Below are 25934 nucleotides of genomic sequence, written 5' to 3' on the forward strand. Positions count from 1 at the left end.
ACATATATTTGACAACATTGTAACAATGATTAACCAGCTTAAGCAATCTCGTGTATGCATCCAAAATTGTTATAATCATTTTTTGAATAAGCTCAAGCCTCAAGCCTCTAGCTTCTTTTATTTTCTAATGATTACTGTTGTTTTTTCTTCCTGTCTTTGTTGTTTAGTTTCTTCATGGCCTTTTTTTTTCGAATGGAAGCAGAACACCTATATTTTGTTCACTTTTAGAAAATGTAAAACAATTATTACGATAAAACTAGTCCTGAATAAAATTGAGAAAGGAAATTAATGCAGAATCTGTCAAAAAGACAACATCCTGGCCAAAGAACCGAATTGTAGGTTTATTATAGTGTGTGCCGTATAAGCCTTTCCACTTAAAAGATGAGTGGCCCGGACCTCTAAAGCCGATTTTGGCGATTCTAGTAGGATATCTAAGTAAACTTTAAAGCATTTAAAACAAGTGAAACTTTTCAGTTACTGCTTACTGATGATACCCCTGCCGAAATATTTCGGTAAACAGGAAGTTGTTGGGCGATGAATCTGAAAACCCATCGCACGATATAACTGAATCAAATAAACCCTGAAACCAAATTTCAGAAATTCTTGTAATGAGACGAAAATATTCATGGGACAAACGGACGGACTGCAGGATGAATTGACTAAAGGACAGACAGAGGTAAAACAGTATACCCCCACTTTTTTTTTAAAGAGAGTGATATAATTATGAACTGATATTTGTTTCATACTTACAGTTTTAAACGCATTGCAAATTTTTATGCCCCACCTACGATAGTAGAGGGTCATTATTTTTTTTGGTCTGTGAGTCCGCCGTTCGTTCGTTCGTTCGTACGTTCGTTCGTCCCAGTTCAGGTTAAAGTTTTTGGTCAAGGTAGTTTTTGATGAAGTTGAAGTCCGATCAACTTGAAACTTAGTACACAGTTATTTTCCCTATGATATAATCTTTCTAATTTCAATGCCAATTAGTTTTTATTCCATTTTCATGGTCCACTGAACATGGAAAATTATAGTGCGAGTGGGGCATCCGTGTACTTGGGGCACATTCTTGTTTATTATTCTCTGATAAAATCCTCATAGAATGTTTTCATTTGAACAAATTGGTTTATTGTTTTATGTACAGTAGTTAATATTGCGGATTAAAGCGTGGCAAAATAAAAGACGAAAAATTCCAGACAGTCTTTCTTCTCTGTCGTACTTAATTTCTTGTTAGCAAACTCACTCGTGTGATTAACCATGCAAGATTTTCCACATTTGGCATGCATAATGATGTTGTGCCAAATATTAAATTATTTTCTTGGGTTCTTCATACAATAACTTGCCGTATTTAAAGTATAAAAGAAATCTAGCTAAGGAAAAAAAACTTTTAGTGTTTTTTAAAAATAATATTTAAGTGTTTTGCTTCACACAACAGTGGTATTATTTATATATTGTAGAAGGTTAATACGTAAATCATCACATATCGTGGTACCATGTCATAATGAGACTTGCTGGTGTGAGGGATTTTATTATATTGTTTATAAATCATTCCTCTCAAGACAGTAAGATTATACAGCATGCCAAAACAAGCATTTGAAAAGTTTTAATAGAAATTTATCACAAAATTAAATTTAAAATCGTAAATACGGCATTATTTTACAGAGGTATTTAAATGTATTAATATAAGAATATACGATTCAGTTCACATGGATAACGCTATGTTTAGAAAAAATATCTCAATTTCAACGTGCAATTTATCGGTTTGTTCTACGTTACATTCTAGCGTTGACTACCGATAACGACGTCAAATGCGATAAGGGTGGTTTTTGCTTGACGGGCGTCATATTAATACACCATAAAGCCATAGGAACTAACATTTTAAACTGATTTTTCATATTTCAATATCAAAATAGATCTTTACTAGTGGAAAGACCTTCAATTGTTCTCTTAACAATTGGTTTTTAATATGTTTTTATTTTTCTTGTTTATGTAAATTTATTCTCCAATTAAATTTATAATTTACAAACATTTAAAACCGATTAAATAACAGTACATTTTTGGTTAACATACACACTCGAATAAAAGCTGAAGATTACATCCTTTTATAATCTAGATTTAGATTTTAATTTTCTTATAACAAATATTTAAAATAATGCAGTTACAAGCGTCCGTGTACATTTACGCCACACATTTATCATTTTAAAATGACAAATAAATTTTCAAATTGCTCTGCAAATTTTAAATATAGTTGGTTTGAAAATGTAACAAAAATCTATTGAAATCACTTTCGAAAAAACATTTTCTCTATGAGATTTGACATTTGTGATTTTCATGGAATTGTATTTTTGATTTTACGAACATATTGAAACAAATAGCAATAAGTTTGTGTTAAAAATTATTTCATTTCGTCAAAAGTTTAAATATTTTTAAACTTTTGGATTTCCTTGCTTTAGAAAACAAAACATATTTCAATCTCATTCTTAAAAGCAAATATTGAAAATACTGACCTTTAGCATTTTTCAATTTAGTTTACAATATTGAAAAATGAAAAATGCTCTAACGTGGAGCATTTTTCAATTTGACTTCAAATATTGAAAAATGAAACATGCTCCAACGTGGAGCATTTTTCAATTTGACGTTTAATATTGAAAAATGAAAAATGCTCCAATTTTTCATTTTTCATTTTACTGTGCAATATTCAAATTTGAAAAATGTTCATTTTTAAATGTGTAATAATGAGAACGAAAATGTAATTTTTTTTAAATTAGGCGTTTTAAATATTTGAATTGTTGATACTTTTTATTAAATGTTTTACTATTTCCGTTTTCTTTTTCCCAGTTTTAATCGCAATATATCTTGAAGATCTTTGTAAGGTGTGTGTGTATGTGTGTGAACTATGTGTGATATCAACAAATACCGAACAAGGATGGTACAATGACAAGTACCATAGTGACCACATAAAAAGTCATTCTTTCTTTTTATCTATATAATCTACCTGTCTTTGTAGCTATATGTTTATATCTATCTTTCGATCTATCAATCTGTCATTCATTGTATATATTATTTTGGCTTTTCAATTTATTTAAATGTTCTTTGAATCGTCCTATTTTCTTCAAAAGCAAAACAAAAAAACATTTTCTCCTATGTTCTATTTTAGCCATAGGAGCTATGTTTCTTGACATACAAGGAAATAAAATATAAAATTTATACTATTTATACTCTGAAACTCATTTAGCCTAAGTTTGGCTGAAATTGATACAGCAGTTTCAAAAAAGAAGATTTTTTAAAGTAAGTCAACATGATGAACAAATTGTGAAAAAAAGTCTTTAAAGGGCAATAACTCCTTAAGGGGTCAATTGACAATTTTGGTCAATTGACTTATTTGTAGATCTTACTTTGCTTAACAGTTTTGCTATTAACAGTTTATCTGTATCTATAATAATATTCAAGATAATAACGAAAAACTGCAAAATTTCTTTAAAATCATCAATTCAGGGGCATTATACCTGAAAAACCAGTTACCCAATTCGGCTGAAAATTTCAGGACAGGTAGACCTTGACCTAATAAATACTTTAACTTCTGTCTTATTTGCTCTTAATGCTGGATTTTTTTAGATATAAGCCAAAAACTGTATTTTACCCTGTGTTCTATTTTTAGCCATGACGGCCATGTTTTTTGACGAAATAGAAACAAAAAACAAACTTTATTTTATACACCCTACTGATCAATCAGTTGAAGTTTAGTTGAAAAAGATGTTTTAAAGTTAGCAAATATGATGAACAAATTGTGAAAAATTGTCATTAAAGGACAATAACCCCTTAAGGGGTCAATTGACAATTTTGATCATATTAACTTATTTGTAGATCTTACTTTGCTGATAATTTTTGCTCTTTACAGTTTATCTTTATCTATAATAATATTCAAGATAATGACCAAAAACTGCAAAATTTCCTTAAAACTACCAATTAAGTGGCAGCAACCCAACAATGGGTTGTTTAATTCTTCTGAAAATTTCAGGGCTGATAGATCTTGACCTAATGAACATTTTTACCCCATGTATTTACCCTGCATTTGACCCCTATGTTCTATTTTTAGCAATGACGACCATGTTTGTTGACAGATCAAAACTTCGGATACAATTTATAAACAAGATACCCTGAGGAACATTCAGTTAAAGTTTGGAAGTATTTAGCCCAGTAGTTTCAGAGGAGAAGAATCTTGAAATAGTTTACGACGACAGACGACGGACGATGATGGACGCCAAGTGATGGCATAAGCTCACATGGCCCTTTGGGCCAGGTAAGCTAAAAACGCTTCCACCAACTTTTATGAAACTTTGTTGAATGGTTTATAACTATTGAGGTAAGCTCCCTTTCGATTTTTATAAATTTCAATTTTTTAGATTCCATGTTATGAAATTTTATCCGTAAAAAGGGGTGATTTTCCAGTTTTTGGACAATAATTCAAAATGGCTTTCATCAACTTTAATCAAACTTGTTTCAAAATTGTTTATATCAATTAACGTATGCTCCCTTTCGATTTTTATAAATTTCAGATGTTACGTTTCCGTGTCATGAATTTTTATGCTTAATAAAGTTTTTTTTCTGCAGTTTTCGGACAATCACTCATAAACACTTTTACAAAATTTTATGAATCTTTAGTGAATTGTTTATATCTATTGATTTTCATGTCAGAGGGCGCACTACGTTTGCGCGCATTTGGGGATTAAAATGTTTTACATTTGCGCGCATTCATTATACAGGTAAACTCAGGTGAAATGTAAATAGATATCAAATCAAATTACAAATGGCTATATTTTTTTTTATTTTCATGATACATATGACTAGCAATTATTATTTTTTTAAAAAGATCGTGCAGATTGACTTTGAATTCGCATTGCAGACCACCGCATACATCAAAATAAGAGGGCTTGGTACAGCAGCAGTAGTGCACAGAAGTGAAAAAGAGAAAACAAATTATTTGATGGAGCAATTCAGAAAACACCAGGATTAAGAAGTTAACAGACTGTCGTTTCTAAAGTCTTCGGCACGTACCGATATGTAAAGTCATGTATTATCAGTACTTTTACGATTTAGATAATCTCTATTTTAACGTTTTAACATTTATCTGTATATATTTCTAAGATTTAGTGTTTGTGCATAATAAAACGGACTTACACTTCTCGAAATCCCACTTCCTCCTCGTTATTGCGCAGGTAGCTTAGACTAACGGAAAGTTTACTTATACTTGTAAATATTTGAAAAAAATAATTAATTATTAAATATTATTACCTGTATTTTACTTGAGTTTACCTGTAAAAAAAAAGGCGCGTAAATGTAATAAAAAGCTGCGCACACATATAATATTGGTAATACGCAAACGTAATGCACCGATGTAAGCTACCTTTTATGTTTTTCAGTTATTAAACTAAGTACCCTTTTGCTTTTGATATAATTTCTGAATTGATATTGTACAGTTGTGGAATTTTTCTTCTGAAAAAATGTCGGAAACGGCCAAGGGGGATATTTATTTGTTGAGAAAATTCATTTCAAACATAAAGACTATGATAGTATCATGCGCTTACAGTGCAAAGTCTTTTCAACTGATTTTATAAGACGTTTTATAATAATTATGCTGTTTATCACTGTTCAATGTTAAAGGGATGGTTGCGCACCTAAAACGAGTTTCATGATCCTTAATCACTTAGAGGTCTATATATAAGCCGTAAAATCATTTTTCTCGAATAAATTGAATTGTTTTAATTTTTTAATTTTTAGAATCTTTTGTAGCTTGCTGTGAGGTATTGTTTTTTTTAAATGTTGAAGACTGTACTATGAATTATACTTGCTTACTTCATCATAATTTAATGTCTGGTGGGGAAAAATTTTCTCTGATAATCATACCACATCTTTTTTTTCATGTGCCATATATATGAATTTTTATAAATGTACATGTATCAATTGATGATGCTATAGGGGAAACTAAGAAAAAGTAAGATAGCAACGTTTCTTCTGTATTGCATATGTTAATTGATTGCGGTACGATCAATAACAATTAATGAAATTACTGAACTATAAGTGATATATATTTCACGATTATTAAAAATGTATTCTGACACGATGAAAGCAGGTAACGTACGGTAGCAAAAATACAAGACGAGAACCAAACAAGGAGCATGTTGTATACCAAAATCACGTTAGACCACTATTCCACCACGCTCACCGCGATTTAAAAGGTGAGGTCACGGTACGAGCAGAATGAAAGTTTGGATTTTCATTGTTTTCACACTCTTAAAACGATCAGTCCACTTTCATACCGTGATCTAACTACGCTCTTGTCAATATCGGCAACATCATGTTCCATATAAATACTTTTCAATTTAATTCTTTCTAATTGTCATTTAAAATACGTAGATTTCTCGAAAACAACACAGGCATATTAATAAATTTTACCAGAAATAGGTGGCGAGATGGTAGGGATAGATGCAGAATCAGAGGCGCCTCTGATTCGAATTTTGATTCAGTAAACATGCCGGATCAACTAATCCAACTTGAGTCACAACGCGTTGCTGGTCCATCGAGATCAAATGACGATATTTTATTGAAAAATAGCGGAATGATATAGATGTGTTAAGCATGATAGTGGTTTTCAGACCTTGATCAAATTTAATGATTCAGTGGTCAAAGTTCAGTTTTTTTTTATATTTGGTCCTTTTTCTAACACTATATGCAATATGTCATCTTTATTTGGTGTATGTAAATATTTAATGATGTGCATGTCAGTCTGGCAGGTTTTATTTGGCCTTGACCTCATTTTCACTGTTCATTGCTCATTTTTTTGAGTTTTGGTCTAATTTTCTTACACTATTGTCATGTTGTAAAAATGCGTGAAATTGTGAATTTTAGAATTTTCATCTTTTTGTGTCGTGTTTGGTATCAACAGTCATTATTTCTTGTGCGTAATTTAGTTTCAATATTTTTAATACGCTAGAAGTGCATTTTATTAGGAAAACAAGATATTTTGAACTATTTTTCAAATAATTTTATAAAAGACATGTATTAGTCGTTTCATCGTTACTAGGAAATATTTATGGATTAAGATTAAGAATCTGCCGTGAGAATACTTTTTGATAACAATGGTCATCAACCCTTTTCTGTTTTCATTGTTCAAAACGTTTCTATGATCATATTTTATAAAGGTTACTTTTGAAACGAAAAGGGGATAGAAATAGAGAGAACCATGTGACGCACCGGTTCGCCCCGAGCAGCGGCGGGTTAATGTATGTTGCCATGATTAATGTATTGTTAATATGATTTATGAACTGTGATTGTATATAGTAAGTATAGTAAGTATATCATTTATTATAGTGACATGTGTAGTATATATAATATTACATAATAAGAATGCAGTAGTTAAATAAATTTACACCCGGCCCGTTGGACCTATAAGTCACTTTAAACCTAATGTTCAAATTTTTAATACGCAATGTGATTGTTACTTATAAAGAAGTTCTTTACAGAAAAATAAATTTAAATATTTAGCAGTTTGTCTTTGATGAAGTGTCATTAAATTAGCAAATGTTCTATTATCAATAAAATGCCTATCTATGTTCACTGATTCAAATAATAATTGTCTTAAATTATGGTAAGCTTTACAGTACAACAAGAAATGTTTTTCATCTTCAACAGATCCGTCATCACAGAAAGTGCAAAGTCGTTCATCCGTATATATGTTAGATGGAAAAATAAAGTATGTGAACGTTCATTTATCCAGTCTCGTGTATTGATTTACAACTTTCCGGAATGGACCCTTTGTCATCTGAAACGGGTCTAAATCGTTTGGATTGTAAAATACTTTTATTCATCTCCGACGGGCTATAGAGTTAACAAAAACGAAACGCACCAAAAAAAAAACCAATCACATTGTATATATAATTGACAACTCTAATTACGACAAACTAGGATTTTTTATTCACGTCAAATATTTAGGAAATTCTAAACGTGTCACTATAAGCAATTATAGGTTAAATACATTTGCTGTATGGAAGAATTATAAGCTGTGCACTTCTGCCTGTCATGGTTCGGATCCTTGACCTTAATTTCATGGTTCGTGTGTTTAGTTTCTCGGTAAAGTCTGTTTCTTAGAAACTATAAGAAAAAGGTTAATTATACTTAATAATTTATTGAAAGGTGTACATGTATTTATTGTTGTGTTTTCAGCATGTGCACTCTTGTAATTTGAGAAATTATAACTAATTTGATTAAAACATTTATCGATATTGCCGCTTTTTTATACTATTATATTTTTTGTAGCTCATCCGCTTCCATTTTATATTCGTTATGTAAACAGAAAGTGGCAACTTTTTTTTACAGGGATCACGAAACTGGTTCCATGTCAGGCTGATAATTTAGGGCATACAATCCATCTTGATAAAAATGAATCTTGCAAGTAGACCTCGAAGTGGGATATAGAGAGGGGCTGATGTTGAGGTTACAAAAAGGGGATGTTGGATATAGGATTTTAAAAATTTGGGAATGAAATAAGGGTACAACTAAGGTGGGATCTGGAGAACAAAAAAAAAAAGGAATTTATATATAATTAGGAAAAGGCGCATACCGAGTCACTCCAACATCATTCACGTGAATGAAATAAAATTCCATATGTAATGTTGGAATACGATTTTAGTGTTGTTTACTTTTTTTTAAGGGAAGGAGGGGCGGGCATCATGGGAAGATCTACCCTCTCTGACTCAAAATATGGATAGTTTTTATATTTTCCCTGATAGCTTCAGATAAATTAATTGTGTACCTTCTTTTTTTTTTTTTTTTTTTTTTTTAGTTTGTTAAGTATGACGTCCATTATCACTGAACTAGTTGATGTATATTTGTTTAGAGCCAGTCTGCCAGAAAACCATGCAAAATCGAAAATATTGTCCAAATGGCAGGTCAGAACTTTTTTTTTTTTTTTAATATTTTTGAAATCTTATATATAAAGGAAAAGGGACAATCTATCCTAGACTTAGTTGCATCATGTCTATTTTTAGAACCAGCTGCATTTGCATAATGCCTAAAACATCACTTAAAAATTAGTGAAAATGTGTATAGTTTCAACTCAGTAAATTGTGGTTTTTGACAGTTTTATTGACCATTTAAACTTATATTTGCTAAAAATGACCTTAATAAACAAAAATAAACCATGTCTTGAAAGATTTGTCTCATGTCTTGAAAGTTAATTCAGTAGGGGGGTAGTGTAGAAGTCCGTGTTGGCAATAATGAGATTTGAGGGAAGTTTGAGTCCATCAATCTTCTAAAGTGGGATTTATTTTTTCACGAAATTAATTTCAATGAATAGACAAATTCATATTGTCAAAAATATCAAAAATCCAATTTTGGCAAATAATTGCAAGATATTGAATTTTACATCTAACTTCCCTTTATTTTGATAAAATTCTTATTTTTTTTAAATTCTAATTAAAACCCGGTAACCCTCAACTTTTAGTTTACCTAAGACCTGAATCATATAAAATTATTGCATGATAAACTTTACATACATTTTGTCATTAGTTTTATGTATAATAGCCAATAAATCCTTTAAATACGGGAGAAACCATCACAGGTGTTGATTGAGTTAACTCCCCTTATTTTCACTCTCCGTATTGAAAACAGAAAGTTATCACAACTTGTCTGTCATGGAGAATGAGGATGTGAAATGTGACTTCTCACATTTTACTGGTATTTCCTGTGGAAAATCTCCAAAATATCACGACAACACACTAACAATACCTATTACACGATGTAATATGAACACAGAAATACATTTGAGTGGATTGCAGAGTCTGGAAAGAAGTCAAAGTGAACCAAACTCTATCTTCAAAAAGGGCAAAGATCTTGACTTTTACAATTATCCAGAGGGTTTAATAATTTTATATTGTACCGGATATTTTAATATTGATGCAAGATTGCTCAATTTAAACATATGCCAGCATCACAGAATCTACTTTGGAATTTATTGGAGAAGGATAAAGCTGAAATGTTGCTACCCAGAACATCCAGCATCCAGCAAGGCAGATGTGCCTCACCAAGAGTTTTCAAGGAATATTGGTTGAAGACAAGAGAGGTCATCAACATAGGAACAGGTAAAAACACAACCCTTCGTCATACATACACACATAGATAAGATTTATGGGACAGACTGAAATGTATTCTATAAAACCAAAAACAGAAGTACAAATGTACATGATGTATGTGTGTTTACTCACACATGCTGAAAAAATAGGGTAGTTGTTAGGTAGTTTTTTTACATTGAGTCTATGGGGGCAGCATTGTGACTTAGTCTTTAACAGTGCTTAATCAAAAATGAAAAAAATACTTTAGGGGATAAAAATTAGGGAAGGTACATGCAGTAATATTGTTGGCTTTTTTCTAAACTACCTCTACCCTTTTTTTAAATATGCGCAATATTCATCAAATTGAGAATTTTATAAGCAACCATGAATTTGACTGAAACTTCAATTTAAAGACTCCATTTCAAGATGTGGTATGATTATCATAGAGACAAATCTCCACCAGAAACCAAATGAACTAGAAGTTCGCAACTATATATAGGTCGTTATATAGCCTTCAACAATGAGCAAAACTCATACCATAATGCAACCTATAAAGGACCCTGAAATGACAAATATAAAACAATTCAAATGAGAAAACTAACAGCCTGATTTATGTACATGTACAAAAAAAAAATTAAAAAAAATTATGACATACAGCAACAAACGGCAACCACTCAATTACAGGGTCCTAACTTGTGACAGGCACATGCAAACAGTTTTGGGCTCTCATATTGGGTTTTCTAAATTAAATATAACATGTATCTGTGTTGAATTAGAATTACAAAAACACATTTTTAAACTCATGTCTAAGACGGGACGTATACCATTGTCCATCTGTCTGTCCGTCCATCGCCCACACTTTGGACAATTACTGAAAAACACTTACACTAACTGTTTATATCAATGTACGTAAGCTCCCTTTCAATTTTTATAAATTTCAGATGTTTCTTTTCCATGTTATGAAGTGTTATCATAATGGCCTAAAAAAAAAAGGGGATTTTCCATTTTTCGTACAATAACTCAAAAATGCTACCATCAACTATATTTAAACTTTGGTGAATTGTTTATATGCATTGACGTATGCTCCCTTTCAATTTTTATCAATTTTAGATTTTATGTTTAAGTGTTATGATTTTTTATGCTCTGAAAAGAGGGGATTTTCCAGTAACAACTTTAGGTCACTGTATGGCCCATACCACACAGTCAGCTATAAATGACCTTGAAATTACAAATGTAATACAATGCAAATGGGTACACTAATAGCCTAATTAAGGTACCATAAAAATCATTTAAAAATATAAAGACAAGCTAAAAGGACAACAGGCGTAGCATGGGCTTATATCGCAGCTCTTCATTTCTTTAGAGCAGAACATTAACACAAAATGTTGTTTCACTACTTAAATATCATGTATACATGTATATAGAATACCAGTTTTGGTTTTGGTAAAAATATAATTTTCTTTCCCGCATTACTTCATAAATACACGCATAATTTAGTAATACCTATAAAATATAACTATTTTATTTGGCTGTAGTATTGTAAATCACATGTATATTTATTATTTTACAAATGTTTTAGGAATATGCAAACTGTGTGCAACCAGGCAGAGAGAATTTCATATCAAGCCCTCTTAAAGTTAGCTCTGAGCAGTGCTAAGGTTAAGGAATTTTACATGAGATATAAATTTATGGGATGCAGTGCTACAGGAAAAAGAACAAATTTTGATCAAATCTGTGGCAACTTCAGCTATTAAGAAACGAAACGATGATGGAACAAAGAATTTTAACACTGATGAGTGGTTAACCACATCTCAAGTGAGGAGTTTAGTTGCATACTTTGTAAGACTTGGATCTAAAGAGCAAACAAAGTCATCTCTAGTTAAAATTGAGAATTTGAATGAAGTTGATGATGAGGATTTGCAAAACACCTTGCCAGAAATGGACTGCTAATGTTCATGCTATTTCTGAGGTCTTAGCAAAGGATATTATGGCAGACATTTCATCTTAACTTTCATTCTTGTTGCAGAAATTGTGCAGAATAACTTGTACTTTGTAATTATGAAGGCCTTTTGACAATTGGGGGGGGGGGGGGGGGGGGCTTCAGTTCCTATATGAAGGTATACACAGGTGCTGCTTCAAAAATTGCCTCTTTTGCCATTACTTTGCGTCCATCCGTCTGTCTGTTTATTGGCCCTTAACTTTCTTTAAAAATCTTTTCTTCAGAAAGTTCAATGACCCAAGGTTTGTCTGCTTCATCTAGGATGTCAAAAATACTGTTTGTGATTTTTGTCTAGATTTATCAACCAACATGCACAAACATAGAATATATGAGTTAGAATGTTCCTAATGAGATGCTGACCAAGTGATGTTACTTCGTAACCAATCCGTCATCCAAGATGGCCTCCAGTGGGTGACTTAGTTTAGCATAGGACCCTATTAGAAATTTATAAAAATGCCTTCTCTTATAATTAGAGAACCACAGAATGAAATGCAATATTAATTCAAATTTGGCCCCAATCATTATTTTAGTATCTGTAATGAATTTTATCTTTTTATGGCCTGAGTTGTGGGTGCCATATAGTTTTACCCTTGTCCTTAATTCCGTTAATCTGTAATTCCATCATTTCGTAATTCTGTCATTTCGCAACAAACCATTAAACGTTGCTTTTTTCTAAATGCTTTAAGATATTGGACTAAATTTTGGTATGTAAGCTAACCATGATGAGTTACAGATCAAGTTTAAGTTGCGTTCAGCTCCGCTTATTTTTGCCAAAATTAAGGGTTTACAACTTTGATAATTGCTGAAAATCACAGTTATACGGACATTTTCTCTACGTCTCCAGATTTTCAGCTGTGAGACTACCATCATGTTTGTGTTCACATGTGTTATTTAAATTGCAGATGTTTCAACTATTTAAGACGGGACCATTCGCGTCGCTTTGACACATCTAGTTTTATATGATTTCAAAAACCCAAGTAGAGTCAGGTGAGCGACACAGGCTCTTATGGGCCTCTAGTTTAGAAAGACTATTTACTTGCCATTATTTCAAAAACATAGAAGCTAAGTATACATTTAAAAGAAATTATCAACACAACATGGTGCATCCATCATGCAAATCAGAGAAAAAATATAACTACTTTTTTTGGAGTTGTTGCTCCTAAAATATTGTTTTATTTTCAAAATTTTAGCAGTTGCTGAATTGGCTGTTATGGTTAGAAGTATTGATAGCAAAAAAAGGTCAGCATAACAAGATGTATCTACCCTGAAAATTGAAGAAAAATCTGTCAACCTGTTTTGGAGTTAGTGCCAATCTTTTTTTTTAATCTTTATGCGGAAACTTGTATGAAAAAAATGACACTGCCATTGTATTGTTGTTTTACTTTCCAGTATTATGCCTTGATATTTTGATATATTATAAAATGAAAAATGATTGAAACATGTTGTTTTATTTTCCAAAGTATCTGAGAATTGAAATCTGAATGAAATAAACCATTTCTAGGGGTCATTTCGAACTAGCAGTGAGATGTGAGGTTTCAGTCCATGTTGTAGGCCTCAGTGTGATTTTTAGATGAAGAACAACAATAAAAGCTCTTTCATTTGCTGGAATTTTACCAAGTGCAAGGGATTTTTGTCATGAATCTATACAACATGTAACTTCCTTTCAATTAAGATATAGCTATTGGCGAGTTGATAGGTTTTCTAGATACTAATTAGGGAAGATTGATAAGAGCAATACTTTGGGTTAGATACAATCGTGATGTTTGTTGTCTGTCAGTTTGTTTGTTCGTTATTTATCTATAATCCACAACTCTTCTTAAAGTACTGAATAGATTTTAAGAAAACTTTATGTCTTGTGAGGGTTAAGTGAAGTTGTGCACCATGATTTTTTTTTTATCCATTTAGGGTAAATCGGGGGAACTTTGGACCAAAAAGGAGACAATCAGTAGCAGTGTAATGTAATTCCCAGCAACTTGCAACTCATGCTAAACAACTAAAGGGTTTGATGTGAAGTTATATGAGATACTGACTAAATATTGTAGTTGTGTGTCATGCATTTATTTCCCACAATGACCCATAAGGGGGGCGGGGGAGTGGTATGACAGATTTGAATAGATGTACCATAATATAGGGTAATTCCTGAAAAAAACACAATTCCTGAAAAACTAATTATAGTCACATCAGTACTATGATCATTTGCCAAAATTGGATTTTTTATATTTTGAAGATATATGATCAGGGTTTAAGAAAAATCAAATGGCATTCAAATATTTTCCCACTTTAGAAAATACATACTTTTAAAAATTTGAAAATTTCACCTTTTTGGCTATTTCATAAAACTTCGGATATATAGACCAGAATTTGCAAATATAAGATTTTTGTTTTACCTCGGGAACATATTTTGACAGTTTAAATACAGTATTACAACATCATCTACCAATTAAACAGTTACATGATGATCAACACTGATATTTGTCAGCTAAAACCGCTGAAATTGCCTAATTTTCTGCTTTATTTTGACCAAAAACGGCTATTTATAGATGGCGCTTCATACAGAGACAACCATTAAATTTTTTTTTGTTTTTAAATATTTTGCACAAAGAGTAATTGTCATGAAGGTATCTTGTATGCAAAATTTCAGGTCAATATGATAACATTGCATTTGGAGCCTATTGCATGGTTTTCTGGCAGACTGGCTCTTAAGGTGCAAGCTGAAGGACGCCTCCGGGTGCGAGATTTTGGATTTTCGCGCTGCATTGAAGACCTATTAGTGGCCGTCTGTTGTTGTCTGTTCTAAAATAATACAAGACTTACAAAGACCAGAGGCTCCTGGCTTGGGACAGGTGTTTTTATGAGATGTTTTATGAGATCTCTCCCCCGATACATCTGGCCAGCGTAAAAAAGTAAACACATAACCATACGCACAGTAAAATTCAGATTCTAAGTCTGATGTCAGAAAACAAAAGAGAATAAACAAAATGACAATAATAATAAATAACAACAGACAACTATCATTTACTGTCATACCAGCTCAAGACTTCAATAAAACTGATTGAACGATTACATTTTCATCGTAGGAATTTCAGGCAACTCCCGTTATGGGTTTAGTATTATACAATCATAAAGTATTTAAGAGAAGAACACAACCCGTGTTTTGACAACTATTTTTTAAAATAAATATGTGTAATTCCTATGTCCCTTCTTAATAAGTCTGTTTAAATGTTTGTTATCTTCTAATGTTACTTGTTGTGATTCATAAGAATTTCTCGTTCTGTATATAGATTATACCGTCGTTTTTCCCGTTTGAATAGTTTTGCACTAGTCATTTTAAGAACACTTTTAATTATAGCTTACTGTTTGGTGTGAACCAAGACTCGGTGTAGGGATCGTACTTTGACCTATAATGGTTTTTATTTTACAAATTGTGACTTAGAAGACGAGCTGTCTCATTGGCGCTCATGCCACATCTTCTTATATCTAGAGCATTGTAAACTAGCTTCACATCTGAAGTTCATTTCTAACTGTAATGCCACCTTACATTCATTCTGAATAATAAAAATATGTCTCAAAATGAACAAAGTAATCAGCAATATCAGTCTTGACAACATCAAACCTATTTCACTATACATTTACCAAATAAACCATAATATAAAAACAAAAAACAACAGGATCAATTATACACCTAAGTTTTCAAAATTGTCTCATAACGACAGTCGTATCTTTAGTCGATTTCATTCCTGATTAGTTTTCCCAAAATAAATATTTCAGTTAAAAACAGAAAAAAAAGAATTCAACACCCTGCTCGCGGGATCAAAAAGAAACTTGAGTAATTATGAACAATTCAGACGATAGATGCCAAATGTTGCAGCACTATTTGTATCTGAATAGGTAAGTAAATAAATTAAATAAAAAAATGGTGAAAAAATTAATGTTATCTAGTTAAAATAAGCCGTATTTAGAAGAAATATGGCACATTCAACAACTTTATACATGGAGATTTGGAAAAGAACAGCTTTCCTAGATGTTGTTTTTATCTTAACATCTTTTCCAGGTTGTCACCAGGGATATTACCAAACGCGTAGCCAGTACATGAAAGTTTTATTTTATTAAAAGTCCATCTTACATTTTGTTTTACTCTACATTTGTGAATAACTCTCTCTACTGTCGCTGGGGGCTTAGATCACTTTGTTATTGTTACCAGCTTTGCATACTCCTTTATAAAAAATATACTTAGTTTGTAGTAAATCAGGCATAGTTATGCCTTGATCATAACACTCATAGATGGCTCAGATCTTATATTAAATGTTTATTAACTTTTAAACAATACTAAGACTTGAGAGTAAAATTAAATATCTTTATCAATGAATTCAACATACCAATATCTATTTGATTTAACAGATACATAGAGAATATTTAGATAACCTGAATGTTAATAACGACATAGGAAGGGAAATAAAGATTGCATGATAGTCCTGTGCCACATCAACAAAAATTGCTGGTGCGTTGCTGTTCTCCTGTTTTTCGGAGTTTGGTTAGAAATGTGTATTTACGGGTTCACACACACAAACACACATGTGTATTATATTTAAAGCATAAAAACAAAATTTCTAAAGTATTAACAATGAATGAAAATATAATTTGATAATCTATTTTCCAATATCTTGTATATCAATTTCTTAACGATTACAAAAAATGAATATTGCTACACACAAAAACATTTTCATATTTGAGAAAATTTTCTAAAAATGAAAATTCAACCAATTTCCATTTTTCAATATTTCAAGGCAAATTGAAAAATGCTGCACGTTGGAGCGTTTTTCATTTTTCAATTTTGAAAGACAAATTGAAAATGCTCCACGTTGGGGCATTTTTCATTTCTCAATTTTTTAAGGCAAATTGAAAAATGATTAAGGTAAGCAATATCAATATTTTGTTCTTAAGAAGGAGATTGAAATTTGTTTTTGTTCTAAAACAATCAAATTCAAATGCTTTATTGTATTCAAAATGTTGATAAGATAAAGTGTTTTTAACACAAATTTATCATTTCTTTTTATATAATCTTACAAGCACTTCATAGATTACACCTTTCTTAAGAACAAAATCTATTTACAGGATACATCTGAAATTTGCTATAGTGTTAGATCAGTTACTATAAAAGAGGGACAAAAGATAAATGTTTTCATCTAATATTTACTGCCACAACAATATATTTCATTTCGTTTGAAATTTGGGTTTTCTTGTTGGCTAAATGTAGGACTTATATATAGATATATAGTATAACTAGTTTGCAACAACACAAAACAGGTTTTCAATTTCTACTGGTATAGTTTTTATACGGTGCTACATGTATATAAAGTTTGACATTTAAATGTATAAGTATCGAATGTGTTCGCAGTAAGGTCGAATCGAAGTAAGTCACATAAGTATATGCTATATATAATGTGACTTTCTTCGATTCGATCTAATTGCGAACACAACAATTTATAGAACTTTGAATGGTAAAAAGCAGTACAATTATTTATAATTCAATTTAGATTTTTTGTCATTCTGCGGCATCTTATGACCGTACATTATCAATAAATTTAAGAGTTGCTCCCCTTTTAAAGTATCATCAGTGAAAAAAGACCACACTATTCCTATACTTTATCATCTTCAAAATAAAGGTATCAGTCTTGTACAAAATTACAACTGCAGTGTCCTTGGTGCATGCAGAATATGTTTTTTCACCTTCGGCTATGAGATCGGTACAAGCAACCTTCCAGCTGTGGTTGGTTCCGCTTTTATAATGCTTTGCTAGGATAACTTTAGTAATTTTTGAAACTTTAGTAGTTAAGTCTACTATTGCAAAGTGGGCATAGTAAGTTTATGATTGCTTTTGTTCATTATGCATCACTTGAGTTCAAGTATTAATCATAATTTAAATAGTATTCTTCTATTAAAAATTCACGGCTAAAGTAATAAAAAGAGTCAAAATTGCCCCCGAAATAAATAGTAATTTTTACCCACATTTGCAAACATTCCCTTCTTTTAACTTTAAACAGTTTTAACATTCCTTCTTTAAACTTTGGTAAATAGTTGTCTGATTTGCACATCTCCTTATTTTCATATTGATCAAAATTTAAAGCACAATGAATTACAAAGCTGTTATATAGAGTACTGGTGTGAACCCTTAACCACTGATGTACGTAAATAATGTCAAAGATTCAAGACTTAACGCAAACTAGTTGCCTGAAAACTTAGCCCATCGGTACGAGTGGTGCGGACTAGTAAAAACAGAACACAGAAGAATAAAAAAATAGTTTTCACCTCAAGATTTCATAACTTTTTATTGTTCGTGGCATGTGGCACTCTTTTCCTACTTAAATCACAATTTTAAATTACTACATGATATGTACATGACTGAAAAAAAACAAGATCAAATGTTATGCATGTAATAAAATTAAGAATGGAAATGGGTAATGTTGTCAAAGGGACAACAACCCGACTATAGAACAGACAACAGCAAAAGGTAACCAATAGGTCTGCATGCAGTGAGAAACGCCCGAACCCAGATTTATGCTTTATTTTATGCTTTAAATTTCTAATTTGATCAAAAATATTTGTCATTTAAATTTTAAATTTAAAGACATTTCCTGTAATTTAAAAAATAAATACATATGAGATTTTAACAAATTTAAAGACTTCTTTAAATTGGGTTTAAATTCAGGAATTGATTGGTTAAATTAAATCAAAGGTAAATGTAGTGTAAATTATATATTTACAAATTGTTTAAACTAATATAAAATTTTGAAATTTGAAATTATATTAGCTTTTATACGGATTTAATATCCAATTAAATTCACCAATGTATGCAGTGCAATTGGCGACAGTATATCAACACACCTTTAAATACTGTATGCCTCGCTGGGTGTTAACAAGACCAAAGTACAATCATAATTGTTATTATTTACAGTTTGACGCTTCGCAAAACATATTTAACGTAAGCAACGTAAGCATAGCCCCTGTACCTAAAGTATGCCTTCAAAGTCACACAACCCTTAGGGTGAAGAAGTATGGCGACGATTGGTCTTCCTCCGACCGGCAGTTAAACCCTAGCCTCAGAGTGGCGTCCGTTTTGGCTATGAGGGATGTTCAAATATGCAGCCACGTTCGGTGCCTCGTATAAAGAGTTTTTTTTCACGCTCCTTGCACGTAAAGAACCCTTGAGCAACTCTTTGAGGGGTCCGTAGGTGACCTGTTGTTAGGCAAAATGTATGTCCTTATCAAATTAACCCTCATTTACCGCGGCAGTCTAAATTATTCAGATTAAAACCCAGGACGTCTTTATTGAAGAATCTTCTTAAGCAGCCAACAATCAGTCAACCAAAGTCACAGTATCACAAATAATCGGGTTATTATCGACATGTACCTCACTCCTTACACTTGTCGTCCGTGACCAATGTTTATTATAAATCAAAATAGTAATGTTGTTTTGAAATTATTTTAAAGATACGTACAGGAGTTTGAAATATATACTTAAGGTATTGCGGTATTCATACAGTAAGACATTAAAGAAGCTAATACATTATACTTATTCCTTATTCTAATCAAACGTAGTATATTCCTTTAATTGGATATATGTTTTTTTGTGTAACAATTTAAATATGTTAATAAATAAACAATATATGTACATTGTCGGAAAATATAAAATGCATTTGTAAGAGCTTTAGAAACAGTACGAAAAGCGAGTACAAATACATTTTATATTTTCCGACAATGTACATATATTGCTTTCATCCTGAAATTTACTCCAAACAGTTGAAGCTATAGTTGTGAAAATCTTGGTCTCTAATTTTTCCATAAAAATCGACAAAATGTAAACACGAACCGCAAGGAGGGCAAAAATGATGCAAACACTTCTTTGTGTATTTGTACAATAAAAAGCTGATTGCAGGGTACACTATTTCAAGTTTGTTTTATATCAACAAAACATGTACATTTATAGCAATGAAAGTCTTAAATGAACAATGAACAACAACAATCTTTTCTTGAAATCTATCAATACTAAATAGTTATCAAAGGTACCAGGATTATAATTTAATACACCAAACGCGCGTTTCGTATAAAATAAGACTCATCAGAGACGCTCAGATCGAAATAGTTATAAATCCAAACAAGTACACAGTTGAAGAGCATTGAGGACCCATAATTCCGAAAGAAGTTGTGCCGAATACGGCTAAGGTAATCTATTCCTGGGAAACGAAAATCCTTAGTTTTTCAAAAAATGCATTACATATTTGTAGCTAACCCAAAAATTTGTATTTTTTTTTTATATCAACGGGACACAGATTATTAAACTATGTTTAATCAAACTGTCTCATATGAGTCGTGTTCAAAAGGCGTGTGGTATGCTTATTTCAATTTCTATCTTTCTATTATAATTTTGAAGATATCAGACAACATTACAAAATGGTTAAAATCGACAAAAAGGTCAATAACCGTATTAATAAGGAGTAAACTGACGTTTTGTATTGCGGATCACTTTTTCATTTTAAAGTTTTTCTATACTGTAAATTTCGAAATTATTGGGTGCATTTATTGTTTCGGTTTTGCCATTTTAGACTAAAATGCAATTTTATTATTTGCGATATTAAGACATATCCTAAATAATTCTTAAAAAAAAATCCAAATGCGTGTTTGAATTATTGCGAGTATAACACTGTCGTTTATTCACAATAATTTCTGAATTTACAGTATCGATTATAGTTTCCAAGATAAAAGCTAAAATGAAAAAAAAACAATCGTTAAATTTGTGAATTGGGTGCAAAAACTCATACAAAAAGACTTTTGACAGTTGTGACCTTAGGCTTCGGTAATAGTTACTTTACAGTGTGGTTGACACCAAAGCTGTCAAGAAAAGCCATTCACTAAATTAGTCACTACATTTGACAATTTGAACAATTAGAGAAAATTAAAAATAACAACAAAAATTCAAGTGGAAAGTCTCATCAAATGGCAAATCAAAAACTGAAACACACCTACAGAATTGATAACACTGTCATATTCCTGACTTGGGACAGACATTTTCTTAAGGAGAAAACGGTGGATTAAACCAGGTTTTTAGAACTGAGACAAAAAAGATAAACATGTCATAGGTACCAGGATTAAAGTATGTATTTACGCCAGATGCGCGTTTCGTCTACAAAAAACTCATCAGTGAAGCTCGAATCTAAACAAGTTAACATTGTGTTATAATTTTGATCCCAAAGAAACACTAAAAGGTATAGAGACAAAGCACAACAGAAATGAAAGACACGAATACAAAAAATTATCGATCGTAGCTATAGGTGTCATACCACCATTTAACAGTCCTTATCTGTTCAACCAAATTTTGCAATTTTCACAGCTTTCTAAATATTTAACTTCATAGAAACCAGGTAAATATACGTTCTAAATTAGAGGGAGTAATTGTTTGTGTGAAACCTAAAGAGACAAAAAAGGTGATTAGAAATCTTTTGTTTTGCTTTATTCTTAATCATTAGTCAATTTGTAGTGAAAAACAGTCTATCTGCATGAGTATTATGCGACTTATATTAAATATTTCACAGCTCAATTTAAAGTGACTGTAATGTATGACTTTGATAGGAACTACATGACAATTTTAGTTTGGGCTACAGGAACATAAACTTTTAATATCAAGATCAGTTTTTGCTGAGTTTTCCTTGTTTGTTCTACTACTTTAATGACGTTCCACAATCTTTAGGTTGAATTTTGTAAAAAATCCAAGGTATTGAAATGTCAAAGAATATTGACCCCCCTTTTTTTCATCTGGTGTCGGTAAAGTACTACAAATTGATTAAAAGTGCAGTCATGGTCAATTAACTGTTATTATTTACATCAGTTAACAAAATTTAAGATATACAAAATTCATTTGGAATTATAAATGGTACTTTTGTGAGTTTCTGCAGTGTTTACATTAGGCAATGCTTTCTGCCAAGTACATAGTATGACCCAATGACATAAGGGGTAAAAAGCAAATAATTTAAATAAATCTGCCTGACAAAATTTGTTTGGGGGTTGTGAACAACATATGTTTCAATGTTTAACACCACAGAAACAGTTTTCTGTGCATTTATAACAATTTAGGACATTTTTTTATTTAAAAGCATATTGTCAGGGTGGGAAAAGCTAAAAATAGTACAAAAGTTTTAGGCTCTAAATTTGCAATATGTGACATCCCCCCCCCCCCCCCCCCCCACAAAGATTGAAGTGTGGCTACTGTTATTTCAAATAATCAGTTAAGACAACAACAAACAAATGTTTTCTGATTTTGATGTTTTACTGCATTTCGCTTAAAGGTGTCATACCACTAACTAAAGGTCCCTATCTGTTCAGCCAAATTTTGCAATTTTCACAGCTTTCTAAATATTTTACCTTAAGTTTAACTTCATAGAAACCAGGTACATCCCGAATCATACATGTATCAGCTTTCCGCATGCCAATTGTCAACAGATGTTTAAAATCATATTAAAAAGAAAAGGTCTTCCGGATAGAGGTACCACTAAAAACAACCCCTGGTTTTCTGTAAATCTTAAATTTGTATACACTGGAGTGCATAAATCCTCAATTTTAAATGCAAACTCATAAACAAGTAAATTCTAGCTCAAAAAGGTCTTAATATATATCTCTTTCACCAAAAGTTTCATTTCTGCCAATTTGTTGGTTAGTTTAAGTAAACAATGACATCAAATGCACTATTTTTTGCCCGAGTAGCCCTACTTTCACATACGTTCTAAATTTGGGGAGTAATTGGTGGTGTAACACCTAAAGCATAGTAACACAATGAAGTTTAAGTACCGAGCTACGTCAAATGTATATACAAAAGTAGACTAAACGATTAAATGTATTATTCAAATGGACTGCTAAAAGAATACTCGTTTTACATAATAACAAGATATAAGAATGACGAACCACATCAGTGTCCATAATCTATAATGATAGACCGTTGTGTATTATTTGTGACAGAGGGGCAACAGTTCTAAAGAGACAGTCAAACTAAAACACATAGATAGAAAATAAGCCATAGCTGAAAAGAAATAGACAACAGACAAATAATAGAACACTCAACGTAAAAGACTAAAGACTAAGCAACACAAAACCAATTTAAGAACTTTGGGTTACCTCAGGTGCTCCAGAAGGTTAAACAGACCCTACTCCACATGTGGCCACATTGTGAAGTTGATACGGAATATTTATCAGCAAGGTACATGTAACTTCCGAAAAACTTTTCTTAATAATGGACAACACTTTTTGCTCAGACACTGGTCAAGTATTACACAATCTGAGAAGTTGCAACACTCTTGAACACCGATAAATTTCGGAGATGTATATATCATTTGATGCTACTAAGGTTTGAGAAATTGAGAATTCAAAATTAAAAGTTTATATTGTTTGTCATAGATTTTGGTACTGAGATGACCGTGTATGTCAAAGTCGAAGCATGAGGCGGACGAAGCCATGTCTGTTCCTCTTTTAATTTCTAGTTCTTGAGGATGTCTTAATAAAACACAATCAAAAGAGTTTGGATTATTAAAGGAAATAAATTCATCTATAAAGTTTGGTATCTAAAAATGACATGGCTGCTTTGATCTCTTCTTAGTAGAGCTCAACACTCTGGACATTTTTGCTCTTTTATGAAGTTACATGTACAAATATCGACTCAAAACATATTTTAACAAAGTATCACCCAAAATAAACTGCAAAAAGGAACACAAGATACAAGAGGGAAAAGTCAAACTCATAGATTGTAAATAAACTTACAACGCCATAGCTAAAAATAAAAAGACAAACAGACAAATAATGATACAGAAGACCCAACATAGAAAAACGAAATACTAAGCAACACGAACCCCAACAAAAAATTGGGATGATCTCAGGTACTCCGGAAGGTTAAGCAGATCCGGCTCAACATATAACACCCGTCGTGTCGTTAATGTTATTACAAATATGGTAAATCGTCTAATTCGGTAGGTCACTTTCGTGAAAAAGGGACGGGTATTTATTGGAATGACGGCATATGGAACATATCCGATATCATCTGTGAAACGGTAATTCCATAACGGTCAACCAACTCCTGATGGCGTCCGTAAAATTTACGAAGGTGTGATTTAAACTTCACCATTTAGAAATCTTGGTTTACTAGCTACATTGTGAGCAGCAATCCTCTGACAAGGAAATCATGATAGTAAATACAAGCCCAGGAATATCGTATCAATTGGGAAATATGTACTCCGTATGCATGTAAAATGTATACATTATCATGTGTAATTGGTCAACAATTTGTACGGCCGATTCAACGAGGTTATTCAATGAATAGAATAAATGACATATCGTCAAAGAATTCGTTTTATGCCGTAGCATATTATCTTTGTCCTCTTCAAGTTAATTATTGGTCAAATTATATACGGATACATCTATGCAGTTTATAATAACACTCCAAGCAATTTTACTGTCTTGCAATTAATTGCTGGAAACGTGTTTACTATTAGGTCAGTGTATCCAAGATACGGCGACAAACTGCGTTAACGCTCGTTTACTTGTGTTCACCTTTCCACAAAAAAAAAACCAAGACGCGCCGTTTTTCAGGTTAACGTGGAAGTAGACGCGAGTTTTTGAAATTGAGATTTTTTTTTAAACAGAGTAAAAAAACCCACTAACATTATGGATATTCTGCCAACTTTTTGTGCACAGTCGAAACATATGGGTTCTTTTGGTGAAAATTGTCATATCGGGTTTGGAGAGAGACAAGATTGACTGTCCCTCTGGTATCTTTCGTCCCTCTTTTTCTAAACACATTTCTTTTTTCTAAGATTGCAAAAATAATTAATATATGAGTTCCAAATGTGTTTATTACACGAAAGGACTTTTTTCAAGAAGTTCTCTGGTTTCAATTTGAGCATGTTTAGTTATCTATATTAAATAATGTAAACACCTTTTGACGATTACTCTTAATTCTCGTCACTTCAGTAGGATTTTCGTCAGTTAATGTATACACATGTTAATTTAATCATTTGCTTAAGAAACTATTTTAAAATATACCTCATTCTTTATCCAAGGCGAGTATAACTTTCCAGATTGATGTGCTGTCTGATGCTGTGAACAGAAACACTCCTTATTTTTTGTCAGCCAATTATATTCAAAAGTATCTGTATAATAAACGCCATCACTGCATTTGAAATGGAGTTCAAAAGATATTTTCACGTTATATCTTTCTTTTATATCTTCAATTAATTGTGTGGCTTCATTGTATATATCGCTACACGTATTTCCGAATCTCTCCTGTTTTTTGGAAAACGACACAACCTGAAGAGCAATGGTATCAGTCGACATCGTAACAAGAATCTTTTTACAACCAGATGTATCAATGTCAAAGACACAAATACCACGGTATAATGCAATACTACTATTTATTTTGCTAGGGCAGTATTTTCGGATAAACCATGCAGATAGATGGTTAAAGAAAGAAGGCGGAAGAAATTCAAATTTAAAACAAAGCCAGGGAGTCCTTTTACATTTTTCTGTAAAAATGCCAATTTGTGTACATACAACTTCAAACTTGGCAGACGGCATTTTACTTGGTATAATATAATAACGGGAGTTCTCAATTTTTACCAATATATCAAGTTTTTCCATTAGTTTATGCAAATTATTTTTTTTGTCCTGAAAACTGACTTCCAGCTTTTGATTCGAAAAGTTTCGTTATCAACGATTCACTTAGTTTGCCTTGTCGTGTAAACAGTGTCCAGTCATCAAGGTGGTGCAACCTGTTGTTATCAATTCTATCTGATACTAAACAC

At 31.8% G+C, this 25934-nt stretch overlaps 1 protein-coding gene across 1 annotated transcript in view; it reads right to left on the reverse strand.

Moving 5' to 3' along the window:
- LOC134692619 (uncharacterized) overlaps positions 1-25713 on the reverse strand; it is a 79112-nt gene extending 53399 nt beyond the window's left edge. Inside the window, exon 1 of the mRNA XM_063553078.1 lies at positions 25177-25713. Within this exon, the coding sequence (XP_063409148.1) occupies positions 25177-25707 (531 nt within the window). The 5' untranslated portion in view covers positions 25708-25713. The remainder of the gene's footprint in view (positions 1-25176) is intronic.
- Between the last annotated feature and the right edge of the window lie 221 nt (positions 25714-25934).

This window comes from Mytilus trossulus, chromosome 12 (genome assembly GCF_036588685.1).
Source record: "Mytilus trossulus isolate FHL-02 chromosome 12, PNRI_Mtr1.1.1.hap1, whole genome shotgun sequence".
NCBI lineage: Eukaryota > Metazoa > Mollusca > Bivalvia > Mytilida > Mytilidae > Mytilus > Mytilus trossulus.